The sequence below is a fragment of the Chinchilla lanigera genome, unplaced genomic scaffold (assembly GCF_000276665.1).
Source record: "Chinchilla lanigera isolate Chin_1 unplaced genomic scaffold, ChiLan1.0 scaffold00053, whole genome shotgun sequence".
In the NCBI taxonomy this organism is placed as follows: Eukaryota; Metazoa; Chordata; class Mammalia; order Rodentia; family Chinchillidae; genus Chinchilla; species Chinchilla lanigera.
In genome coordinates this window covers 11175489-11202388 of record NW_004955454.1, presented here as the reverse complement: position 1 = coordinate 11202388, position 26900 = coordinate 11175489, and the positions used below count along the sequence as shown (strand labels likewise).

General features: G+C 37.6%; 1 protein-coding gene across 1 annotated transcript in view; it reads left to right on the top strand.

Moving 5' to 3' along the window:
• The window catches only part of Pxdnl (peroxidasin-like), a 449058-nt gene that overhangs the window by 239963 nt on the left and 182195 nt on the right, over positions 1 to 26900 (top strand). The window contains exon 4 of the mRNA XM_013520015.1: positions 2921 to 2992. Within this exon, the coding sequence (XP_013375469.1) occupies positions 2921 to 2992 (72 nt within the window). The remainder of the gene's footprint in view (positions 1 to 2920; positions 2993 to 26900) is intronic.

The following is a 26900-nucleotide window of genomic DNA, read 5'->3' as shown; positions in this document are numbered from 1 at the left end:
GTTTTTCTCCGGTACCGGGAACCGAACTCACGACCTTGCGCTTGCCAGGCAGGCGCTTTTGCCGCTGAGCTAAATCCCCAGCCCCAAATGACATGATTAATTATCCAAAACATCCTAAAGACTGAGTCAAAAAGGTCCTGGAACTAATAAATGATTTTTGCAAAGTTTGTGGGGTTCAAGATTAATGTACTAAAGTTAACAGCTTTCTTATGTACCAAACTTTGCCAGTGGCTTTGACATCCATTGAATGTCCTGTATACTGTATTCTATTGCCTGAATATTTCTTTATACTGTATTGCAAAATCATGCTTTTCTAATTTTATTACTTTCTGCACTGATTAGCTGGAAGTCTTCTGAAAAGAAGAAAAGCCTTTCCTTTCTCCACTAAGGTTGTCTCTGTTGCTTTGTTTACTTTTTTTCTTTCGTCTCTATAGATACATGTAATTTAAAATTTTCTATGCATTATGTCTATTATATTATCAATTTTGTCTATTCTCAAATAGCCCAAACTTGGCTTTACAAATTAATTCCTTTGTTCTTCTTGCATGATTCCAGGAGATTTTGAGGGCTTTTTTTTGTCAGTGTGTTATATATGACTGTTCTCATTCTCGGAGGTAGAACACAGTTCTGTGTAGTCCTTGAATGTGGTCATTTCAAAGTAATGGCCTTTTCTGGGGCTGCTGTGCTATTTTCCGGGTGCAGGGCTGCAAAAGCCAAGTAGCTCTCTACCGTGATATTTCCCTTTTACAACTAAGTTTACTTCCAAATCCATGGCGCATGGTATCACGTTCATTTCTACCAGATGCCTGAAGAAATATTTATCTCTTACTATCCTATTAGAGAGCTTAAGGCTTCAGTGCATTTTGCAGGCATTTCTGCACTTCTAGTGTTTTGCTGTATATTGAGAACTTGTCTGTAATAACTGTCATGGGCAACCCTTCTGAAATGGGCACAGGTCTGTACTCCTCATCCACAAATTGTTCTGAGTTTCTGTGCTCTTTCTTTTTTTGAACTAGTTTTCTGGGTGATGGGGTGGGATTCAGCTTTTTCTTTCTATGAGTTTTTTCTATAACAGCTTTTGATTCAATAGCCCAGTGATCTTTTATCTACCCTGAGATATTACAGTAAAAACATTAATACACTGTTCATTAAGCAGTTTCCCAAAATGTCAGTGCCAAGTTCAGGTTATACATTTTTTAAGACTTAGAAATTTAAAAATTTGATGTTTACTTTCTGGTCTGCCACTGTTGCAAACTTCTACTGGGGTTATAAAGGTCATGTATGTAATTTTCTGAGCTTAGGGAAAGAATCTTTAGTTATCTGAAGAAATTTACTGAAGCATGAAGGGAAGACATAGGTTAACATCTTCCAGTTGGTCTGGTAAAAAGTCAAACAACAAAATATTTTATACACTATGTATCACTATAGTAAAAAGATAATTCAAAGTATACAACAAAAAAATTAAAAGTAATGTTAATATCTCAAGTAAAAAATATGGATGAATTTACTTTCAAAATTTACATATTTTCTAAACTACTATAATTTTTACTAACTGGTTAAATAAGCAACATTGGAACACATAATTATTTTAGAAAATTTTGAAAGTTCAAGAAAGTACCACAGGGGGCTGGGGATTTAGCTCAGCGGCAAAAGCGCCTGCCTGGCAAGCGCAAGGTCGTGAGTTCGGTTCCCGGTGCCGGGAAAAAAAAAAAAAAAAAAAAAAAAAAAAAAAAAAAAAAGAAAGTACCACAAAGAATAAAATTATTCAAAACTAGATAGTTGTCATAACTCTCGTTGTTTAGTGTGTTGCTTTATTTTATATATATTTTACATAATTTTGAACATTTTATATATCCATTAATAAAAAATAATCATGGTAAAAAACCTAGCATAAAGTGTATTATCGTAACCATTTTCAAAGGTACAGTTCAGGGTACTAGCAGTATGTTGTAATCAATCTCAGAAGATTTTTTTTTTTTTTTTTGGTTTTTCTCTGGTACCTGGAACCGAACTCACGACCTTGCGCTTGCCAGGCAGGCGCTTTTGCCGCTGACCTAAATCCCCAGCCCCAGAAGATTTTTTTCTTGGAAAATTGAAACACTATATTCATCAAACAGTACACCTCCATTTTTTTTTTCTCTGTTGCTGGAAGCTACTATTTTGTTTTGTCTATTTGAATTATAACTCCTCTAGAATGGAATCATACAGTTTTTGTCTTCTTATGACTGTCTTATTTCACTTAGCATAATGTCTTAAAGGCTTACCAATATTATAGCCTGGTACAATTTCCTCTCTTTTGAAGGCTGGATAGTATTCCACTGTATGTATGCACCTCATTTATTTGCCGTTGCATACACTTTGATGCTACTGTTTCTTGACTATGTGAATAGTATTGGAGTGATCATAGTGCGCAAATATCCCTTTGGGATCTTGCTTTCAATTCTTTAAGAAATATATCCAGAAGTGGGATTACTGAATCAATAATAGCTCTCTGTGGTTTTGAGGGCTCTCCAACCTGTACTCCCAGAATGGATGCACCATTTTACAATCCTATCAGATGAATGTATTCCGTTTCACCAAGTGCATTTAAAAAAATTGTTTGTAGTCAATCTTTTTTCTTAAAGAAGTTGCTATTCAGTAATATGATTTCATTAATCAGAATTTCCTCATAATCCCTTAAAGTTTCTTAATATTTTGAATCAAAGAACCCTCTGAGAATTTGATAAGAGCCTCAAAATTCTCATACTGCACAACTGAACATATTTAAATGAAATCAGTTTCCTTATCTTTAGGGGATCTATAAACAAACTCTCCCCAGACCCCTGACATCCACAGACTATATTTGAAAACCTTCTGATGTTACATATGCTATACCTACACTAATTTTTCATTTAAGAGGATTTATGTTTATGTTTTTCAGGTACCTTTACAAGAATGAAATTCACACACTGGATAAGCAAACATTTAAGGGTCTCATATCCTTGCAACAGCTGTAAGTAATAGAAACTTCCTAATTAAATCACCCAGAGGTTCAGGTTCAAATAGAACATTGTTTAAAAATGTCATTATGTGATAGTTGTGCAGCTATTTTAGGTTTTGTCATGTGGTTTGAATGATGCGTGTTTGATTATCAGCTGGATAACAATCAGCGTACATGGCTGAGTCGGCCTGAAGGGAAGGAGATAGAACTAAGGCAGCAACCCAGCTTCTACACTTATTTATAGCGTGATTTAGGGGAAGTTACCATTGCTAAGTCTCTCTCCAGATTTCTGAAATGCAGCTATATCTGCTGTGATTTGATTAAGGTTTGGGTGCAAATAGAGTAGTTTATTACTTGCATAAGATAGGCATTTCGTAGACAGAAATTTATACTTGGGAATCTTAGTCATTTATGAAATTCAGAATTTTAACTTATATAAGAAATGCCCGGAGTATGAGATGTAACTTCTCATTTCACAGGTGATAAAATCAAACCCAGTGTTCATTAAGTGGCTTGCCTCAAATTAAGTCCGTGAGATGATGACATCTCAGTCCTGACTTCGACCTAGTGTAGAAGTCCACATTTGACACTTCAGATTCACCTATCAGAGTTTCAGGGTGAAATGAGTTCATCAGTATCAAAAAGTTTTACAGTTATGCTACTCCTGAACTGCAATTTGATGTTTTATTCAGAGATTTCTCACAGTTATGCATGTCTGAAACATGAATTCTAATTAGACATTTGAAGAAATTTTCTCCCTCTGATGAAAATACTGTGGGATACTTTATAGGTCCAGATACATAAAATGTGCTTTGATTTTTAATTGTAGGTAGGGTCCCTACATATTAGAAGTGTTGGATTTCCAACTTTGTTTCCACTTTCAGTGTGGTTTCTTAATTTGAAAGACTATTTGCAATTATTTCTATAATGAACATGCTTAGAGAAACTTGGCTTTCTTTTTCTTAAGACGTCAAGTCATTAGGCGATTTTATTAAACTATAATCAAATATATTTAAAAATTGTCACTGCTTCTACTTCTTCCCTTACTTAATTTTATTTTCATGAGCAATAAACTTCCCCTATAACAAAGTGTTTCATTTCCTTATAAAATGTGTAACATTTTAGATAACTTTTACCTATATTGCAGAATTATCACATGAACAAATCATATGTAAATTCTTTAACAATAAAGCACTTAACAATGTGATGGTCAAGATTACATTTTGTTTTCATGAAATATATTTACAGATGGTTTTAAAAAAATAACATGTGAGAAGTTCTAATGCCTATTTAAAATCCACAGAATTCTCATGAGGAAATGTTTCATATTCTGATAATAATTACCGGTTTTACTGATTTTAAGTAATGCAATGTTTAAAGAATTTCTGCTTTCTATTTTTAAAAACTATGCCATGCCCTTGTGAATTCAAAGATTTTTGATGTCCAAAACTGTAATTTATAATCTTTGGAACTTTCATAGTTTTAATCTTAGCTCTGAAGTTCAATTTTACTTTGGTATATCTCTACAAAACTACAGTGGAGCTGGAGGTGCCTGTGATATTTGTTCTTTAAGATCTACTCATATTGCTTTATTTTAATGAGTATTACTTAATCTTCTTTGGATTAAATTGCTTTTTGAGGAAGTCAAGGATACATGATAGATGTTTGCAAAGGCATCAAAACTAGTATGTATATACAGGATAGATAACATGGTTGTTCTATCTGCTGTTTCTATGCTGAAAGAAACTGTCAATGAGTCTTTGGTTGACCAGTATTGCATGTCTATATCTGTTTTCATGAGAAGCCACTTTGAAGATATCAATATGTAATACAACCACCATTGTTAATTCCCTACCACTTTGTTTGTAACTCTGTATTGTCTGTATTGTGCTTGTGATATGTTGTAAAATGTTGTATGTCTGTTAATGTTTCCCTCCTTTTATCCTTAAAATAAAAAAAAAAAAACCAAAAAACTAGTAGTGTGTCACAAGGCCAATTCTGCTTCTGACGAGACTGTTCACAATCAGGATAAAAATGCACTTTGTGATTTTCCTATAATCTTCAAAAGACAGTCTTTGAACCTAAAAGGTGAGGATGGGAAGTGAAGAAAGACTATTGAAGAAAGATTTGTAAACCTAATTCTTTGGGGCTGGGGACTTAGCTCAGCGGTACAGCACCTACCTGGCAAGCACAAGCTCGTGAGTTTGGTTCCCGGTACTGGAAAAAAAACAAAAAAAGTAACTCTTTGTTTGATCTTTTCGTTGATTGAAAATCCTGCTTGAAGGATAAATGTTTTCTCTGTGTTTCATAAATTTTTTTCCATGTATTAACTACATGAAAAGGAATTTTTTTAATGAAACACAATAAAGTCATGGACTAAAATACAACTGTACTTCTAAGTGTCAATGAGTCTTAGTTATTTCCGAAAATAACTTGTTCAAATATTGTGTATGAGCAACAGAAGGTGTGAGAGAAATACTAAGTAAGCTTTGTAAGAATTATAATCATGAATGTTAATGTGAGAAAAATAGTGATCTTGTATTAGATGAATGTGAATATAATCATGAATTTTAATGTGAGAAAAATAGAATTATCCCATATTAGATGAATATGCATTAAAGGCATGGAATTGTGACTATATAATGAATTTTACCAAATATAAATTTTTTTGCTTAGGTATAATTTTTTTAGTTAATCATGCATATTCTGCTAGGGGAACACCACCAGTTAGGGTTGATGATGTGTCTAAAGCAGTGTTTTAGCCCTACGAATGGCACAGAGGATCATTTGATGGTTTCACTTTTCAGATCATGAGTGAGTTTTGTGCTCTTAGAAAGCACAGTTTAATAATTCTTATATCAGTCAGTCATCCTGATTTCAGTTTTTCTTCATCTAAAAATTCAGCCTTTATTCCACTGGTTCGATAGATATATATTCACTGATCAGATGTTTCTTTTCTAATGAATTTTTCTTCCTCCTGTCTCTCTAATAGACACTGAATATCTCTTTGTGAGAATGATAGCTTCTTCTCCTGCTCCGTCCATGTGGTGAACTGGGTGTTTTATCATCTCAGTCATTATTTTCTAACCTACATTTCTCTTCAATCTATAACCTCATATTTCTTACTTTCCCTTTTCTTTTGATATTTATTATTTCTGAATGCTGTACTTCATCAATAGCCAGTTTTTAGATGACAGCAGGCTTCCGCACTTGTGTAAAACTGTCAAAGATTGCTTTGTGTATTAAATATAAACCTCTCATTCTGTCATCTCCTATAATTATGGAAAGAAGCAAGGCAATGATATTCAGCATAAGGTCGGAGAAAGTGTACTTGAGTTTGATCTCAGTGAAAAAGTTTGACATTTATTAGCTATTTGATCTTGAGACTCTCACTCTAAAATTGCAAACCTTGGTTTTCTTTTAGTATTTTAAAATAAGAATAATAATAGTGATTTACCAAACTGACACTGAAATCTAAGGATTTCATAAATATGAAACACTTCTAAAGAACAGATGTTTAAATAATAGTACTTATTACTTTTGTTACTATATTTATTATTATTTTCTTGTTACCATTCCAGTAATTATGTTCTGCACAGCTTCTTTGAAGATATCTAATTTTAAATGGTATATTTTCAGACACAATATTACAATATTAAATCTAACCAGTGTTGCCAAAATCATTAATTCAATTATTTTGACCTTTCTTGATCTGTCTAGTTTATCAAATGTTTTCTAATTTTATTATTATAAGTTACAACTGGCTATACATGCTTAAAGGTTAATCATTTTAAACAGGAATATCCAGAATTATAGAGTTACCATTTCAAAAGTTTTATTACAGATATCTTAATTTTCAGAGGTCTAATTATAATTCATTAAAAAAATTAAAGTTATAGATATCTTTATGCCTATAGACACTTACAGCATAAGAATTCTGATTAGGACAATAAATAAGTAAAACTTGTTCTTCTCATTCATTGCCTGAAAGTCTTACTTTAGAGCCATGTTGGGTTTATGCATTCGGTCAATACCAAAAACCATCAGAAACACAACTATATTTAAACAAGTGAGGTCTATTGTTCATTACAGCCAAGGAGGGCTCAGGCATGGGGAGCAGTACACAGTGCTGAATGTGTTAAGAGAACAGCTTGTAGAATTTGAGCTTTAATTTGGGTGAATAGAAAGCATCTCTAAGGAAGCAGAGATTTGTTCTAGTTTGGAGGATATCGAAAAGTAGGGACAGTTGTGTATCTTTATAAATCTTATCCATAGGAGGAAGACTATAATAATGTGGATAAAATGGAAATTGGTAAGATGCAGCATTCACTGAATTTGGCCAAGAGAAGAAGCTGCTGGAATTTTATGAGTGTCTTGGCTACTTTTCTCTTGTTGCTGAGACAAAACACCTGATGGTCAGAATTGACATATATTGTCTGAAACTATATTCAGTAGAAGAATAGCATGGGCTATCCATAAATGCTGGCCAAATTTCTCAAAGTAAACATGAGTCCAAAATGCAAAATAAAAGATGGAGCATTGTGGAAATAAATATTTTTCACTAAAAACTTCAAAGAAATCTTTCCACTATGATTACTAATAAAATATTATCAAACTAAAAACATCTTTAAAGTATGACATCTGGAAAAACTTCCATTTAATTAAAAACCAAATTTCTAGTTTTGACTGTGATGGTATCAGAGAAACTAGATTTGTATTCTGCTTTTAAAACACTAAAAACAATGGGAAACATATACAATGATAGTTTTCAGGCACAGGCTGGCATCCAGGGAAGATCCCTGAGAGAAGAGACACCTGAGGTCACCTCCGTGCTTATTCCTGTAGAGCAGTTCCAAGGCTGAAGTGCAGGGAAGTGGCCCACGGCCAGGGAGTGGCAGGCGTTTTGAGTGGAGGAGACAGAGGACGGAGCTTAGGGGCCTGGTGTAGTGAAGCTGGTGCCCTAGAGAGGTAGAGAGTGGGCAGCTACACAGAGAGACCTAGAGATCTGCAAATGTTTCTCCTGCTAGTTTTGGGCGAGCCCTGATCTGCACAGAGATGAGAGGAACTGACCAAGGGTCAAAAACAGCAACGGCAAAACCAAGAACACTGGAGGGCACTGGGTCCAAAACTCCCAGAAATCACATATGGCGGGGAGCTGCTTGTGTTGCTAGCAGTCGTTATGGAAAGACTCACGCGACACAGCACTGGGGAGGTTCTCAGAATGTGCATGCACGCATCCCCAACGGCGAATGTAGCCATTATGGACTGCAAACATGTACTAATAAAAAATAACGTATAAAAAAACAAAGGTGCCACTTTAATAGAAAGGCTAAATTAACCCTAATATGAACCCTGGTCTGGACTGCTTATTTAAAGCATCATAGAAAGCCTAAAAGAATCAAGCCTATCCAAGTAATGTGTATGGAACAATATACTTTGATACTCATTAAAGGAATACAACAAAACCCAGCACCCAACAGATTAAAATTTGCAATTACCATCATCTGATACAAAGTTAGTTGGCTGGCGTATCAGGCCAGAATGAGAAAGTACAAGAAACCAAACCCTGAAGGAAATGAAAGGAGAAATAAATAAATGCATCCCTGTCCCAATAATTGATAGAACAAGTAGATAGAATGTAAGTAGAATAAGATAGTAAGATAGAATAAGTAGATAGAATAAGTAGGTAGAGTGTAGTATCATAGTGTAATGCAATTGATATGAATAGAGAAGAAAAATGCAAATTTTTTCAAGTGCACAAGAACCATTCACCAGTGCAGATTGTTTTCTGGTCTAAAAAGTAAGTTTCAATAAATTTAAAAGTATTCAAATAATATAGAATATATTTGGTGACTAACATGGAAAGTAGAAAACAGTAGTATCCGGTAGAAAACAGTAATATCTTGAAAATCTCCAGATGTTTAGACCTCCAGAGCACCACATGCATTAAACAAGAAATTATAGGAAAAGAATTATTTTGGAATAAAAATGAAGGTGGAAAATATTGAAAAGTAAAGGCTGTATCTAAAGTAGTAATTAAGTAAAATTTATAGAACTTAAGAGTTTTATTTGAAAGAATAAAGCATTCAAGTTAGTGGTACAAACTTTCACTTTAAGAATCTAGAAAAATGACAAATTCTATTCAAAGTAAAAGGAAGAAAATAATAGAGTTGAAACCAATCAGAAGAAAAAGGAAGAAAACAAATTAGTAGCAAAAAGGATATATGGAGAGAATATCACTATCAACAATATATCTGGCAACTTAATAAAGTGAAAAATTCATGAAATTATAAAGTTTACAAAGTTCACTTGAGAAAAAAGGGATAAATTACATAACTACATATGTATTAAAGAAATCATATTCATAGTTAAAACAGTTCCAATTAAAAACCAAAGCAAAATTCTAGATACAGATATATTTTCTGGAGAAAATGATAATCAATAAAAGAAGACATAAAATCCAATTCTATAGAAACGCTTTTAGAAAATAAGGGAGGAACACTTTCTAACTCATGCTGGACTTATTTTATGGCACCAAAATATAACAAAACCCTTATAAGAAGAGAGGCTTATCCTTCATGAACTTCATGCAAAATTCCATAACCAACTATTAGAAAATTGAATCTAGCAATATATGAAAATGATAATAAATATATAACCCACAAATAAGTTTAATTTTAGGAATTTATGTGTTTTAACAGTTGAAAACCAAAACTATAATTCATTGCATCAACAGATTGAAGAAGAAAAACCATATGATCACTTCAATACATGTAGAAGATGGCAATGTTTAAGACTCATTTGGGATAAAAGGCCTTCAGCAAATTAAGAATAAAAAGAATTTTTCAGCCTGGTAAAATTCTTGTAGAAAAGGTCCTTGGCTAATTTTACATTCAGTGTTTCAAGACTGTGTAACTCTTAAAGTTGAGAACAAAGCATAAGTGTCTACTCACAATTTCAAGTCAACTTTTTAGTGTGGTACTAACTACTACACATGTTAAGGAAAATAAATGGAAGACATCCACGTTGGGAAGGAAGAAGGAAATCACTTATGTGAAATATCTAAAGAATATACACAAATGAACAAGAGAGTATAAGTGAGTTTAGCAAAGACATAAGCTCTGAAATCAACATAGAAAAATATATTGCATTTAGAAAAAATAGCAATGAAAGTTTATATTAATATCAGGACCATATTATATGTCAGTAACAAAAATGAAATACTTAGGAATAAGTTCAACAAGATATTTGTAAGACCTGCATATTTGTATTGGCTTCTTAGGGCTACTGTAAACAATTACCACAGTAACTGGCTTAACATAGTAGGAATGCATTTCTTACAGTTCTGGAGGAAAGGTATCTGAAATAGAGGTATTTGCAGATTCACACCTCTTTCAGACTCTCTAAGAGAAATTTCCTTTCTTACCTCTTTCAGCTTCTGATAACCCCAAAAGGTTCTTGGCTTGTGGCTGCACAGCTCCATACCTTTCTTTTTTCTATGTGTTTGTACTTTCTGTGTAAAGATGCTTGCCACTGAATTAAAAGACAAACTGGATAATCCAGGATTGTGTCCTCATCTCAAGAGCCTCAACTTAGTCATATCTTGAAAAAACTTCTTTTATAAACAAGATACCATTCACAGGTTCCAGGGAGTAGGAGATAAAATATCATTTTGGGGGTCTCCATTAAGCTTCGCACAATCTGCATTCTCACCCTTCCAAATTCATATCTCCCCCAAATAATGTTCAGCCTATCTGTCAAATTAAATATCTTCATTTCTCTGTCTACAACAGTATTAGTTCTTATGTCCCAAATTTCACAATTCATATGTTCCATCGTCTAAATCAATTGCTGGTGAAGGTTTGGACAGGATTCATTCTCGGGAAAAACTCCTCTTCTATGTGTAGATCTATGAGAATAGAAAACAAGTTCTCTGCTCCCAAGATGCAGTGATGGGGTGGACATAAGATAACAGTTACAGGTAATCTTATTCTAAATAAAAGAAAATGGAAAGAATAAAGTACCATGAGTCCCAAACAATTTCAAAATCTAGCAGAGAAAAGTACATTCGTTTTCACAGTGTGTCTTGTTACTATTTCCTCTGAGCCAAAAGCTCTGTCCACCGCCTTTTTCTTGAAGAGAAATGTTTTCAGCCCAGAAGCTCTCCTTCCTGACTGTAGAATTTTGGGAGCCCAGCTGTTTCTCAGCACTTTCAGTTCAAATGGGCAGTGTTTCTGCAGAAAGAACATTTTCAAGTTTTGCAGTCTCCTCTGTATGTCTCAGGAATTGGTGTCATTAGACAAGATCTTCTGTAGAGATAAGAGGGTCTTTATGGATAATTCTATCCTCAGTGTTGGTTTCTACTGAGATATTGAATGAATCATGTAGCACATTTCTGATTCTTCAATAAAAGATCATTTAAAGCACATTTCCCTGCCAGAAAATATTGTACTGTTATCATCTTTTGCAATATGAATAGGGTGAAGATTTTTTATTTTCTATTTTTTTTGTACCAGGAATCAAACTCAGGGCCTTGTGCTTGCCAGGTGGGCTTGTGCAGCTGAGCTATATCCCCGGCCCCAGGGTGATGATTTTTGAAATCAGATGTAGATTTGTTTTTGTTTAACAGTCTGTCCTCAGTTTACCTATGTTTGCTCACATTTTTCTAGAAGAAACCAGGCCATTCTATGAACACACTACTTATTCTGATCTATACCCACTACCTAAAGCAAAGCCACGTGTACAATTTTAGATACTTGTCATTTCAGCACCTCATTTCCCAATATAAAGAACTCATATTTTGTCATGTAGAAGTTTAGAGTCAGAGAGCCGCTTCTCATTTTCATCTGATCTATTTCCCTTTCAACACTGAAAACTATTCAACATTACTAGAGTGTAGACAATCTAAAAAGTGAAAAAGTGCAATACTGTTGTGATTCACATTCTTTCCAAATGGACCCACAGCTTCAGTGCATTTCCATCAGAATCTCTGAGAGGTTCTTGGAAGTATGTGGAGGGGAAGTTGAGAATCAAGAAGCCATATATATACACACGCATAAACAACATGTACACATATATAAACTTTTTAAAAACTAAAGTCAAAGGTGGAGGCATTTTACTTTCTGCTTCCAAGACACTCAAGCTACAAAAATTAAGGCAGAATGGTATTGGCATAATAATAGATACACAGATAAGTGAAATGAAATATAGTGCTAAAAACAGACTCATACATATATGTTTAATGGCATTTTTTGGGCAAATACTCCAAGATCATTTAATGGGTAACTGAGAGACTTTTCAAATAATAGTGTGCCAATAATTGAATATAAATATGCAAAATGTGATTTCAAAAAGAACCTGATTTATAGTCCACAGTTATGTAAAAGTTAACTCACAGTAGATCAAACTCCTAAATATGGATGTCCTGGTAGTGTAATACTTCTAGAAGACAATGTAGGAAAATGTGTTCTCCACCTTGTGTTAGGCAAAGATCATCTGGATAGGACACAGAAGTCATGAAAAACAAGATAAAACACTAGAAATGAAATTTATGGATAATGAAGTGATAAATGTAAAAATATTTGTTATTTAAAACACAGGGTTTTTTATTTTAGAGAGAAAAGTACAATAACAAAATAACAACAAAGGCAAAAACAGAACAATACAAAAGCAATAAAAATGGTCAGGATTAAATGCAGGGTTAAAGAAGAGAAACTACATGAATATCATGCACCTGAGGTGACTTAAATCTGGAATGGAAAAATAATTTCTACTACTTAACAATAAAAAAAGTAAGTCAATTCAAAAACGGGAAAACATTTAAACAGACTTGTACTTGAAAAGGAAATGTGAGAGCAATAAACATGGGAAAAGACACTGTTATTCGTTTTTGGTGGAAACACTAACACTATCCATCAAGAGACACCGGACATATCTCTCTGAATGTCTACACATTCAGAACATCACGCAGCCTGAATATACCAGATGTCTCACTTTTCTCATTGTTGAGCAAAGTACGCAACACCCACAAGTTAAAGGAGGACAGTTTATTTAGCTCACAATTTACAGTGGCTTCACTCGATAATGCCTGGCTCCAAGGCAGAGTGGCACAGAGCAGAAGGCAACCGTTCATGGCAGCAGAAAGCACCAAAAGCAACCAGAGGAAGTGGAAGGCAAGCCTCTTTCCATCCCTTACATTGTATCTTGCCTGCTGGGATTAGGGTGGTGCCAGTCCAATAAGTGCACTGATCCAGCAATCACCCACCCTTAATCCCAGCGCCCTTGATGCTAGCATGGCACTATGAATCAACCACACTCTCTAGATTCAACCGTCTCCCAAAGCTGGCCCACCATGCCTGCAGGAGGCTTCCAGGGGACATCTAGACATAAACCTTAACACCTACTTTGGGGAAGTTATGGAGCAACTGGAACTCATGTATTGTTGATAGTAATTCAAAAGGATGTGTTAATTTGTAAATGATTTGACTGTTAAAAATTAAAAATGAAGAGCAGGACACAGCTATTCTGCATTTATATATTCACTCACAAAGAACTAGAAATACATTTCCACACAAAGGCTATTCATAAGATAGCTACTGCCTGTTACTCATGATAGCCCCAAACTAGAAATGGCCCAGATACTTCCACCAGGTGATGAGTGAATAAAAAGGTCTTATAAAACCACACAATGGGTCACCTCTCAGCAACAAATGGGGACAAACCCCTGATGCTCACTACAGCATGGATGAATTTCAGATGCATAATGTTTGGTGAAGGGAACCAGACAAGCCCGTTTCTATACTGTCTGATTACATTTATGAGATTCCAGAAAAGGCTAAATTATGGTGACAGAGAACTGATCCATGGTATCTTGTGTCCAGGGATGGGGGGGATGGAACTGGCTGCAAATGTCATGAAAATAGTATCTGGAAACTCAAAAATGTTCTGTGTAACTACTGTATGTATTCATCACAATTAATTTATTTGTATACTTAAAACTGGTAGAATTGCTACTGTAAAGCTGACTTTAAAACAAGAAAATAGGGCTGGGGATATAGCTCAGCAGCACAAGTGCCTGCCTGGCAAGTATAACGTCCTGAGTTCGATTCCTGGTACAAAAAAAATCCCAAGAAAAGAAATATGATTTATTTCCTGAATTTACTCTTACTTTTGCTTTTGATTGCTAGAGCCATGACTTCTTTTATTGGCTTATAGTATCTCTTAAAATCAGATAACAAATGTATCCAACTTTAATTTAAAAGTTTTGGTTTACATTATCATCCATAGTTTAGAATTAGCTTTCTCAATTCTATTGGACTTAGCTTTCTTCATTCTAATCATCCTACCATGACACAGCTCCTATGTATTCTCATGGAATGATACTGCATGTATGCATCAGCTTGTCTGAACTTCTACCATCAAATTGACTATAAATGCATTCTGACCAGAGAGAATGAAATGGTTAACTATACTAACCCAGAAGTGTTAGTCACTTCAGTGGTTTGGGTGAACCCAAAGCCCATGTGGAAGTGGCAACAATCTCCTGGACCTCTTGGATAGATCAACTGATGTACCTTTTCTGGGAGCTGGGGTCGGGAGGAGATAGGGGCTCATGTCCAATTTCTCTTTCTGAGCAGCAGTACAGGTCAATTTCTAAGTAACTTTCTAGGAGTAGCTCTGTTCCATGTTATTTAACTTTGTCTTTCCAACTGGCTTTGTGACAAGTTTGAGATACATCTGATGAGAAAAGAATAACACAATACTTTCTATTACTGTTAACTCCTGAGAGCACCTCATTCTGGGGATAGGACTGGTTGCATGTCAGGGTAGTTGGAAGTGGTGTGGCTTTTGCCACCAAATTCATCCTATTCTTAAATGACATATGGGTGTAATCCTGGTGGAACTTCTTTGGGGGCACACATGAAAAGAGCAGGGTTTGAGGACCTTTCCCTCTTCTGCATAATGCTAGATAAAATCTCTATGATGTAAAGCGTAATTCTGACTTTGAAGATACCCAAGTTTGTTCTTCAATAGGAAGTGGATATTAAAAACAGAGGTTCTCTGATATCCTTTGGAGCTCTCCAAAGTTTTCCATGAAAGACCCAGACAGTCCCACTGGGAAATAGGCCAGTGGCGGGGGGTGGAACCAAGTGTCCCTGATTTCCTCTATGGCTTATGGCTTGCTCACAATTGCTTGTGACTGGCTGGGGCAGGAGGAGGTAGGGGTCTCACGTCCAGCTTTCAAAAGTGCTGCTAATAAAATGGTACAAGAGAATAAAATTTATAGGTCTGAATGTGCTTTGAAGAGACTGTGAACAACTGTTGCCAATAAATCTCCACACTTCTGGATTTCCTTTCTAACACAGAGGGCAGGAGGGCAAGTGGTGGATTAGTCAAAACTTTCTTCTGCCTTGCAGTAGTGCCCAGCAGGGTCCCCACCCAGAGGTTGGGAGCATGTTAGCATCACCCAGAAGCTCAGAAAAATAGCCCTGCCTGCCCACCCTCACAGTAAATCAATCTGAGGAGGAAGGTACTGGTGTTGGTGGTTTCTTTGATAAGTTCCCCTGGAGAATCGAATGTGCAGTTAGGAATCATTTTCTCTACCGTAAAGGTTTTACATGTTCCAGAGGTATTATTTGAGTCTTATCTGTGATTTATGTTTCCTTTTCTGTCCAGTCCTCTCCTAACAGCCCTCTCCAGCAGTATATAAACCTTATTATCTAAAGTTTACCTTTATCTGGCATAAGAACTGTATCAGGGACCAGCCAAATAAACACATTAGGTATGGGCTTTAAATAGATGCTTATAAACATGAACTTTAGATACTTAAGAGACAGAAATCATGAAAACGTCATTTCCTTGATGTGTTTTCTCTACCTCAGAGCCCACGGGGCTGAAAGCTCTCTTTTTTTGCCTTTTTGAGACAGGGTCTTGCTATGCAGTTCAGGCTAGCCTTGAGCTCACTTTGTAGCCCAGGCTGGTCTTGAACTTGCAACAATCCTCCTGCTTCAGCCTCCTGAGTATTGGGGTAGGCACGCACCACTGTGCCTGGTTGAAAGCTCTTTCTTGAACATGTGTTCATCTTTGATGAATTACAGGACTGGTGGTACCAGATGCCTTCACTTTGGCTAAGATCCATGTTTGGTCAGCACAAGCCTGTGAAAGTCAGATGTAAAATTTGTGCAATATTATGAAGAAAAAAGAATTCAAATGCTTATAGAATGGATGCACTTTTAACATGACTTGCAATATATTTAACAGACTGTGCTGTTGTTCCAGGCACCATCATTTCTTCCGTGTTCTGCACTGTATGGTGTAGTCTTTCTCTGAGTCATTCTGCTTTGCTTTTCCCCTCCCTTCTTCATCACCTTTTTGTCTGAAGGCCATTCTGAGCCCAGATTCCCACTTAGCTAATGTTCTCTTTCCTTCTTTATATACATCATTAAGCATACGTTCTGTTTTAAATGACAGAAAACTCAAACAGACTTAACCAAATAAAGCTAAGGGTCTTGTACCTTGGTGTTACGTTCATTCGCAGGCTGTTTAATGGCACAAAAAGTTGCTTCAGAGTAGGCTTCCCATTTTTTACCATTTGTTCTCATTAAGAGCACACCTGTGCCAGTCCTGGTTGCTAACGGTGTTTCTGTAAACGTTATGCCATTTAATTCCTTAACAACCATGAGGTAAATATTGTGTGCATAAACCTCTGAAAAAGGAAACAGCCTGAGAGAGTCTACCAGCCAACACTGAGCAAATGATACAGTCAAACAAAATTTAAGCTCATGTTATTCTGAATTTTGAGTCATCGGGAGAATATTACTGTGAAAGATTGTTGAAAATTATAGGCTTTGCAGTTTGTACCATTCTTTACTTTCTTTTCTGAAAATACTTACAGGGATTCTAATGGGACTGTTGTTCAGGTACTTTACGAGTAGGTTCATCAGTAGGCCAAGGCTGGCCAGGTCAATCTGCACTCTGCTCTTTGTGCTGGCTTGGTCCCAGTGCCTCAATTATCCGAGTACCTTGGTCTGCACAAAATCTATAGCGGTGATTTTCAAGGTGTTGTAGCAAAGTTCAGGCAAGAGAAGTTAAACTTCAGTCATTAATATTTAAACAGCTAAACATTAAATTTCATTTAGGGTATGTTTTTGCTGATGCTCCTCAGTCTGACTTAATCTCATTTTCGTCCTCCAGAATATTTCTCTTTCCACCTGCTTTGGCACTGGAGATAGAGCCTGGTGCCTTGGACACGCCAGAGAAGCACTGAATCATAGAGTTAGGTCCTGGCCCTTCCTGCTTGCTTTATGGTCTGAATCTGGTGGTTATCCGCTGAAGTTTCTGCACTTGATGTATGACAAGCAATGTATCTATCTCCTCTCTTACTTCTAAGCCTTTGTGGAACCTCTTCAGTATTACTGGAATTTCATCCCTAGCTGCTTTGACTAAATTCCTCTTCCCCAGAAGTCCACGTGAGGGCTGCGTTCTGAAGAAAGCATCAGAATGGTGCTGCCTGTCTCTCCTCTCTGCTGACCTGACAGAGCCTTGTGTTCCCACTTCACCTGCTGTAACACACAGCTGCTTATTCCCCAGTAACCCGCAGATGTCCCCTCTCATTCCTGCCTCCAGCCAGGGCTTGGGCTACTGCATCATGCGATTTTCCACTGCTCCTGATGTGGTCCTGCCCCTGATGTGGTCCTGCTCCTTATATGGTCCTGCCCCTGATGTGGTCCTGCCCCTGATGTGGTCCTGCCCCTGATGTGGTCCTGCCCCTGATGTGGTCCTGCTCCTGATGTGGTCCTACTCCTGTGTGGTCCTGCTCCTGATGTGGTCCTCATAAGCTGACTGGCAGACAATTTATCCATCCTCCTCCGATGTGCACTGGGGAGGGAGAATAGAATACATGAAAACAAGAAAAAATACCCCTTAGAGAAAGTGGAGACTTTCAAGCCAGAGGCATCACTGGCCTAGGTTGATTGTTCCGTCTCTGTGAGCAGAAGTCATTGGGAACGTCTATGACTCTAGGTTCCTCGGTTAAACAAGCTGGCACCTCCATTGGCAGGGCTCTGGTGAACCCGTTTCTTAGGGCACTTGGAGGGATGGACCTCATTGTGGACAGGGCGGTTTTAGCAGCCCACTGTCTCTTCTCACCAGTTTAGAGGCTCCGGGATGTTGTAAGATCTAAAAATCACAACTTTCCCTATTTCAACTTCTTCATGACTAAAATTCATTCATTCACTCACTGACACTTAGGTGCATTTGCAATATTTATTGAACATCGAATTTGTGCTAGACATTTTCTGGGTACTGAAAATCAATCAGAGGATTCAAAGTGAAGTACAGATCTCAGGCTACTAACTTTCTAGGGAGGAAAGAGAAAACACAGAAACATATCTTAGAATTCCACGTGTGTGGAAGGGCGGGGAACGGTGGTAGCACTGCCTTGTGAGGATGTGAGGGTGATGGGGGTATTACACTGGGTGCAAGGGGAAGTGTTACTGGGGAACAGACACCTGGGACGTGGAGGAGACCCCAGGGACACAGCACTGCAAGCAGAAGGCAAGTGCCAGGGCCCTGAGGTATGACCTCACTAGGCACATTGTGTTTGTGAAGAAAGCGGGAGGTGCTGAGCTGAATACCACGTGAGTGGAGAACAACCTGCGCACCGAGCAGGGCTGGGCCATCTGCACAGTCGGGGTTGCAACTCTGGCTCTACTGTGAGCAAGCGAAGAAAGATACAGTGAATTTCAAATGGGCAACGACAGCTCTAACTCATGTTTGGAGGGATCATGTTGGCTTCTTTGAAATGCCCAGTGGGGAGAAGGAAAGAAGACCAGAGACTTGGGAGAGAGTGAGAAGGGATTCTGTCATGCATGCACCTTGAAGGCAAAGAAGATAGGGCGTCCTGAAGAAGTTGGTTTATAAGGTAACAGGGAAAGAAAAGAATAAGTCCAAAGTTATTGGACTAGGTGACTGCTCTTAGTAAGGGATTTGAGGATTTTGTCCCTGGGGGGATTATATGACAATGTCTGAGACATTTTGGGTTCTGTAGCTGGGGTGAGGGGGCCAGTAAATCACCTTGTGAGTATACGTCAGGGATGCTCTAAATATTCCACAATGCAAGGGAGAGCTCCCACAACATGGAATTAGCTAAGCCCAAGTGTCAATAGTGTCTGGTCTAGAAAAAGTTTTGATTTCAGGAGATGTAGAAGAATGTGAGAGGTGTGGCTGGGGGAAAGATCAGGGCTCTAGCAACATCTTGGACTGGAAGGGACCACCTGATGTTCAAGGGGGGACACAGGTAGGTGTTTAGTGTATGCAACTGGAGTTCCTGGCAGAATTCCATTTCAGGTATCAATATTAGGGAGCCATCGTTGCATGGATAAAGTTTAAATTCACAAGATGGATGAGGTGCGTTAGGGAGCATGTACATAGTGGCTAGGAGAGGTGGAGCGTGTGATTCCTAAATTGTGCAGACACTTGGATGTGAGGAAGTGAGAAGAAAACAGCAAGAAGTGTTCCAGATGAGAGTCATGAAGTGTAACAAGAGAGAGAGAGAAAGAGAGAGTCCGGGGGGGGGGGACTGAGACTGTAGTGGTAACAGATGGAGATATGAAGAAAGTTGGAGCTACAGCACTAATGCCTCAGTCGGTGGAAAGGTCAAGGAAAGGAGAAAGGTGGGGCTAGATGAGTAATGATGCTATTGCTGGGTAAGGCTCTCACCCGGGTTGGCTGCAGGGAATGCTTCTGCCAGGCTCAACTGGGTGTACCTCTAGGACACCTAGGCAGAAATGTCAAGTAGGCAACTGGAAACACAGGTTGGATCTGGAGAAATAAACTGCAAAGTTGTCAGTATAGATAGTGGTAGTCCAAGGGGCTAAAGAGATTGTATAGTAATTGTCGCTTGTAGCAGCATCTTGATATGTCAGTGTCTTAGTTACATTTTGCATCGCTGAGACAAAATACCAAACACCCAAAGTTAAAGGGGGAAAGGGTTATTTAGCTTGGAGTTCATACAGAGTTCAGTTCACAGTTGGCTGGCTCTAAGGCAGAGTGGTACATGGCAGAGGGGCATTACAGAGGAGAAAAACAGTTCATTGCAGGCAAAGACAGCAAAAGCAACAAGGGATCTTAAAAGCATCTTTCTGTCGCCTTTACCATATCTAGGCTACTTGGGGCAGGTAGAAGGCATACCTTTAATCCTAGTGCCCCCGAGCATAGCATTGCACCATGAATCAATTTCACAGTCACACACCCGAGACCCAGCCACCTCTGAAAAAGCCCCACCTGTGGCTACAGGAGGCGTTGGTGGGGACAGCTAAACACAAGCCGTAACAGTTAGGTGGCAAGTGTCAATAGTTACTATGCACTGAAAAGGACTATAAAAGGGGTACGTGGTGTGTGAAATACAGAACTTAAGTTACGGGAAGAATAACGCAAGAGAGAAAGAGGAGTTTGGATGAAGAGATGTTAATACAGATCCTCAGTATTTATCCTCAAAAGGAAATTTTCCTTAAATGCTTGTCCTAGATGTAAGTGAAAATGCAGCTACCACCTGCCACATAAAACTTTAGACAGTATGGGCTGAGCAGTGGGAGTATTATTAACGCACACACTCACTCTGTAGACTGTCTCACAAGCGAGGAGAGCACCCCTAAGATCCAGCGGCTCAGCCCCTGGTGTTCGGGACACTCTCTGCCATGACCTTTCTGTCCTGCAGGTGTCACTGTTAACCCACAGTATCCCAACCCCACGTGTAGCCACCCAGGCCGGGATTCCTCCGCAAAGCCGTCCTGACTTGTCTAGGACCCTGGTGACCAATACGTACAGATTAAGATGGTTCTGATGACACCGTGTAGTGAAATGAGGTGACGTTTATATCCTGGTGATTAAAAAAAGTTTTAATGAGAGGAAGAACTGAATGTACAACAGTTCAAGAAAAGATAATGGAGTTTCGGCAACAACTCTCCGACCCAGAGCTGTATAAACCAGTAAACCATTTTACACACAGCACAACATTTTGAGTTGGAATTTTGGTTCTTTTCTGTACTTGCCACAAATCTGTACGACCAGGGTTTGTGTTTTGGGGGCAGAGCTGTAGGAAGACGGGCTGTCACTCAGATAATGTGGCTGCCGCTGGCCTTGTGATGCGCTGGTCATGCAGCTGCCTGTTGGATTCCGACACTGTCTGGTTTCTGGCTGTCAGGAAGCGCTCTGCTAAGAGGACATGTGTGCTGTCCCTTGAACCCAGGTGACGAGGATCATTGGCTTTGCGGTTGTATTTTTGATTTGTTCTAACAGTTTGGGCCACACTAATACAGCTAGTTCTTTCATTTTCCTTACTTAAAAGGGGCTCCATATTTAGAACGGATTTGTTGACTGAACTACTAGAGACAAAAGTTATAGTAGATGCATATTGCTCAGTGTGTGTGATATACAAAGAAAAGGAGAAAAATGTTGTGGAATAATTACCGTGTGGATGGATTTTCAGTTTTTTAAAAATGCATTTTTTTGTATGGTTTAAATTTTTCGCAAGCAATATGTCCTTTTACACAGCTTTATGAAAGCAGTAGAGACAGTATGGGATGTTAAGCAACATATGATTCTTATAAGTATGATACTGCGTTGGAAGTCATGGCAGGTCAGACAAAATACGCAATAGGTTTAAAGAGCTTTCTGATGCTTTTCCTGTTGTGAAGAAAGTGGAAGATGTGGACAGATTTTTGGGGGGATGGAAGTGACATATAAACTTAGCCAGTAATTTTTAAAGAACTGAAGAGTTTGTTTTCAAATTGTTCCTCCTTCTTCTAGAATGGCACCTTAACAAACGCAGTTCAGTGTGCCTTTGTTTCAATAAGCCACGGTATGCGATTCAGCAATTTTAATGTTTTCCGACTTGGTTTGGAACTTTTGCATTTCTAACCTTAAACTTGCTCTAAGATTCTAAAAGTCTCAGGATTGAGATGTTGGACTGGAAAACTCCCAAGAGCGATTTTATGTGAAACTGCGGTGTTTCTGTTTCAGGAAAGAAATAGAATAGAATCTGATGATTATTCGTGGTATATCTCTCACAAACAAAAGTAAATGATATATTTTAGTAGCACATCCAGACCACTCAAAAGATAGCTTTTGACATACAAAGATTTGAGAAAAATAATTTTATATATTTTTTTCAGTTTCACATCCAAAGTGAATATTCAGTGTTTTATACCTCTGTATTATCTTTGACTCTGAGTTAAGGAGGAAGGTGTTTCTAAATATTGCGAGTTGTAAGAATCTTTCAGACAGCTCAGAGAAAGAGGTTCAGAGAATGTTTTTTGTGTGTAGTGTTGCAGTACAGGGGACTGAATTTAGAGCTACATCCCAAGGCCCTTTTTGAAACAGGGTCTCACTAAATTGCCCAGGCTGGGTTTGAACTTTGATCTTCCTGCCTGGTCTCTCAGAATGCTGGGAATACCAGCACATGCCAACACACCAGACTTAGGGAGCATTTTTTTAAAGCTCAGGATAAAACAGTCTATATGCATTGTCCTTTTAGAGAAAAACCGAGCACCAATCTAGCTGTTCATAACATCCCAGCCATTAAAATAATTATTTCCAAGGTCTATAATCTGCTGCTCAGCAAGGACCTTAATTTTAACAGATTTAATAATAGATATTATTTATTATATGACTATTATGAGCTTTGTAGTTAGTTCTTTTTGTTATAAGAAAGCATAATTTTTCAGAAGATTATAACAATACTCTCCATGTAAAAGAGAGTATTTAGGAACACATAATAATATATTTACAACAAAGGTAAACACCGATTGCTAGTATTCTAATCATTCTAACGTGGGAACCTAGGTGACATGAGTCTGTGGGTCAGTAGATTTGCCCTGGGAGTGATACATAAGCTTCTGTGTGTGCCTTCTCACAGCAAATGTCTCTGCACACCTCAGTTACACATTTACAGTGTTCACTGAAGGGTTCGAGCTTAAGGGGTCAGACATGAACTGCTATTTTTTTCCTTATTGCTCTCTTTAAGCATTCTTGGAGATTTTCCTTTTTTGGAACTAACTTCATCTTCTGAAGACTAGACAATTTTCTGATTTCTTTCAGAGATTAAAAAACCTCCAGCCTAACCTAGTTCTGTGTTGAATCAACTGAAATTCTTCTCCTTTTGTTGTTCGGCTATCGCCTGAGCCTGGGGACCTCCTGTACAAAGAGGCAAGGTTGTGCCCACCCACCTTAAAGTATGAAGATAGAATATTTGATAACATTGGACTGCTAATGGATACAGCTATAGAAGGGGATGTGGTCTGTAGCAATATTAGATTTGAGGTTAGCTTCGTGTTTATAACTCATGGCATATTAAACTGCTATGGATGTAAAGTGTCATCTAGCCTCGTACTTCTATTTGCATTTCTGTTTTTAGTTAATGAAATTATTTTTTAATTGTTCATATTAAGACTGAGATGAATCAAATGACCTTATCAAAATTATAAGATAGATCATGGCAAAACAAAGTTAGAGTCCACATTTTTGCCCCACCACTAAATTACTTCCTAGTATGCTACAAGTACTTGGCCTGTCTGAATAACATATGCCACTTGTTAGAAAGAAAATTTTATTTTTACAAAATAATTTGTAATTGTTATTATCAAAATTAGTATGAATAAAAATAGAAATAGACACATCTTGCAGGTCCTTCACAGCTTTCTGTCAGAGGGATATTATATGATGGATATCACACATAATCCTAATATCTTCATCAATTTTTATAATATTATTTTATTTTATTTATTTATTTATTTATTTATTTATTTATTTATTTATTTATTTTGGTACTGGGAATCAAACTCATGACCTTGAGCTTGCCAGGCAGGCGCTGTGCCACTGAGCTAAATCCCCAGCCCCTATAATATTACTTTAGACATATCACAGACACTTAATTCTGCTCTTTCTCTTCCATGGTTCTCCCAAACTTCAGGATACATAGAAAGCCTTTTATGAATATACGTGATTTTATTTTTTATTTTTTTGGTTTTTTTTTTTTTTTTTGGTTTTTCTCCGGTACCGGGAACCGAACTCACGACCTTGCACTTGCCAGGCAGGCGCTTTGCCGCTGAGCTAAATCCCCAGCCCCAAATATACGTGATTTTAAATTACTATTAAAATAATTACTTCCCTTATGATGAAGCTTAGTCACATGAAAAGATACCACTGCCAAATATCATTCTGTCTATACATAGCGTAACTAAATCAGACAATGTTTGTATGTTTTCAACAGAGAAAAGCTAATTAAATAAGAGGAGACTTCTATTTCATTCTGTATAATATCGATTACAGTAGAAGAAACTCAATGTTATTTTTTCAGTGAAAAGTGGGCTATTCCGGGGATTTTTTTTTAGCTACCTGCAGTTTTCTATAAGTTTTTCAATAAACTCTTTAATGCCAGAGGTCAGCGTGCCTATGTCCCTGTTCAGAGAATTAACATTCTTATTTATCTTTACTCACAGTTAGTCACTGCCAACACATGCTGAACCTACAGACTGTCAAAACGGAGAACTGTAAGAAGGAATAAAAACACCTTTACATAGATCTATTAAATATTTTTCTTGTCTTTATCTTTTATTAAACACATCAGTTAGAATAGACGGATCCTTCCTTCCCTATTCCCAATCCAAAGTCAGTCTTCAGTTGATTTTATTAATTATGAGTTGTGTGTCACATATTTTCTCTATATTACTTTAGAAAAATTAAGAATAAGAAAAGTAAAGTTTGTACTTTCATTTCATTGAGTCTTTGTCTGTAGCTCATTGCTCAGTTGTGTAGAACCAAGTGTCCGACCCAATCACTTCATTGTGAGGAATTCCCTCCATGTTTTGGTTTTTCTTTCACTGCAGATTTTGTTTGTTTGAGGAAATCTTTTTTATTTTTTCGTTTTGAAGAAAAGTTCACTGAGAGAGTTTCAGGCTGGCAGTGTTTCTCTGTAAGCGCTTTAAATGCTTTGCAGCGTTCTTTTCCTGCCAACCTGGTTTCTTATGAGAAGTGCCATTAATTCTTATTCTTCATCTTCTCTAGATAGGTGACTTCATTTTTCCTATAGCTTATTTTAAGAGTTGCTTTTGGTCTTTGGTTTTTGCACTTGGAATGTGCCATGGACAGATGTGGTGTTTTGGTGCTTGCTTCTTTGAGCCTATTGTATTTGTAGTTTGATATATATATATATATATATATATAATATATATATATTTATATATATATAATATATATATATGTAGTTTGATAGAACTAATTTTAAAAACGTTTAAGCCATTATTTATCAAATGTTTCTTCTGACCACTTCTCTTTCTATATCACTGGTATTCCAGCTGTGCAACTGCTATAACTTTGAAAAATGTTCCACATCTCTTGGAGATTATGTTCTTTATAATTATTTCTATTGCATTCAGTTCTGTGAGTCCATTTTTACAGACTGGTTTCAGATTTGCCTGTACTTTCCTCATGTGTGTATAGTATCCTAATGAGGTCGTTCAAGGTTAGTTTTTTCTTTATTTTAATTATGTTTTTCAGGCTTTTCCTTCTGATGTTTAAAATTTCCTTTTGATTTTTAAAATTAGTTTTCTCTCTGAGATTATCTGGTCTAATACATTGTTTGTTTTTTTTTCAGTAGAGACCTAAGATATTATTTACAGTAACTTTAAATTCCTTTTTTTTTTTTTTTTTTGGTTTTTCTCCGGTACCAGGAACCGAACTCACGACCTTGCGCTTGCCAGGCAGGCGCTTTGCAGCTGAGGTAAATCCCCAGCCCCCATTAAATTCCTTATATGGTAAATTCCAACATCTTGGTCATGTCTGAGGCTGATTCTGGTGAGTGTTACTTCTTCTGTTTTTGGATCCCTGCTTTGTCATTCACTGTTTTCATTGTGGAAACCCAGCAGTTCGTAAAAGGGAGCAGATCCTGAGGTCGTTCAGTTTTTGGTGTGAGGATGTTTGTAAATCCGGTCAGGGGCTGGGAGGTTTGTTGCATTTGTCAGCAGAAGAATCTTTAGTTTTCTCTGGCAAACACCATTTTCACTTCCCCTCTTGGTGTTGACGTTTTTAATGTTCTTTCAAGCTTTTCTTCCTTTAACCCACCGTTGGTATGGAGGCATGAGCGGGCGTAGTGGGAGAGGGTAATGGACATTCTCTAACTTGTTTCATTACACTTTGGTTTTCCTGGTGCATGATGGCCAGTGTCGAGGGTGTGACCTTCCCGCCTGCTTCTGTTCTTCCTTCAGGAGTAGACTACTGACCACCTACCTCCAAATCCCTTCTCTGGCCATTAGGGTCCTCTCTACATTTTTGAAGCCCTTTCCCTTCTAGATGGATGCTTTCTTTTCTTGCTTTTGATATCTTTCTTGGGGTAAACAGAAGCTAGAGATGTGTTGACGAGAAGCATGGAAATGAGATTACTGTTGCCCTCTGGCCATGTCTTCTCAAAGGTCTAAACTGTCCTATGTAAGGGACTAAGACCTGGGAAGACAGCACAGGTTCTTCTTTTTTTCCACCATTCTCACTGGGAAGATGCTGAGAGTATCTATAATCCTCTCTGTGGATCCTAGTGAGGTTCTGTAGGAAAAACTTGCAGAAGTTGGGGTAAGAGGGAAATCCCTCTGAATTCTGTCCACACTAGGCTCCCAGTGGGTCCCCAAAAATCCCACCTTGCTGTTCATACCACCTTGTGGCATTCTATAGTTTTCTGCTGCAGAAAAGCAAATTGTAGTTTCTTTTGAGCAGTCCTATCTTTTTCAAATTTGGCTGTGATCACTGGCCCTGAGCCCTTAGAGATCTGCTGGGTTCAAAATAATTTTCTTTTTTTTTTTTTTTTGGTTTTTCTCCGGTACCGGGAACCGAACTCATGACCTTGCACTTGCCAGGCAGGCGCTTTGCCGCTGAG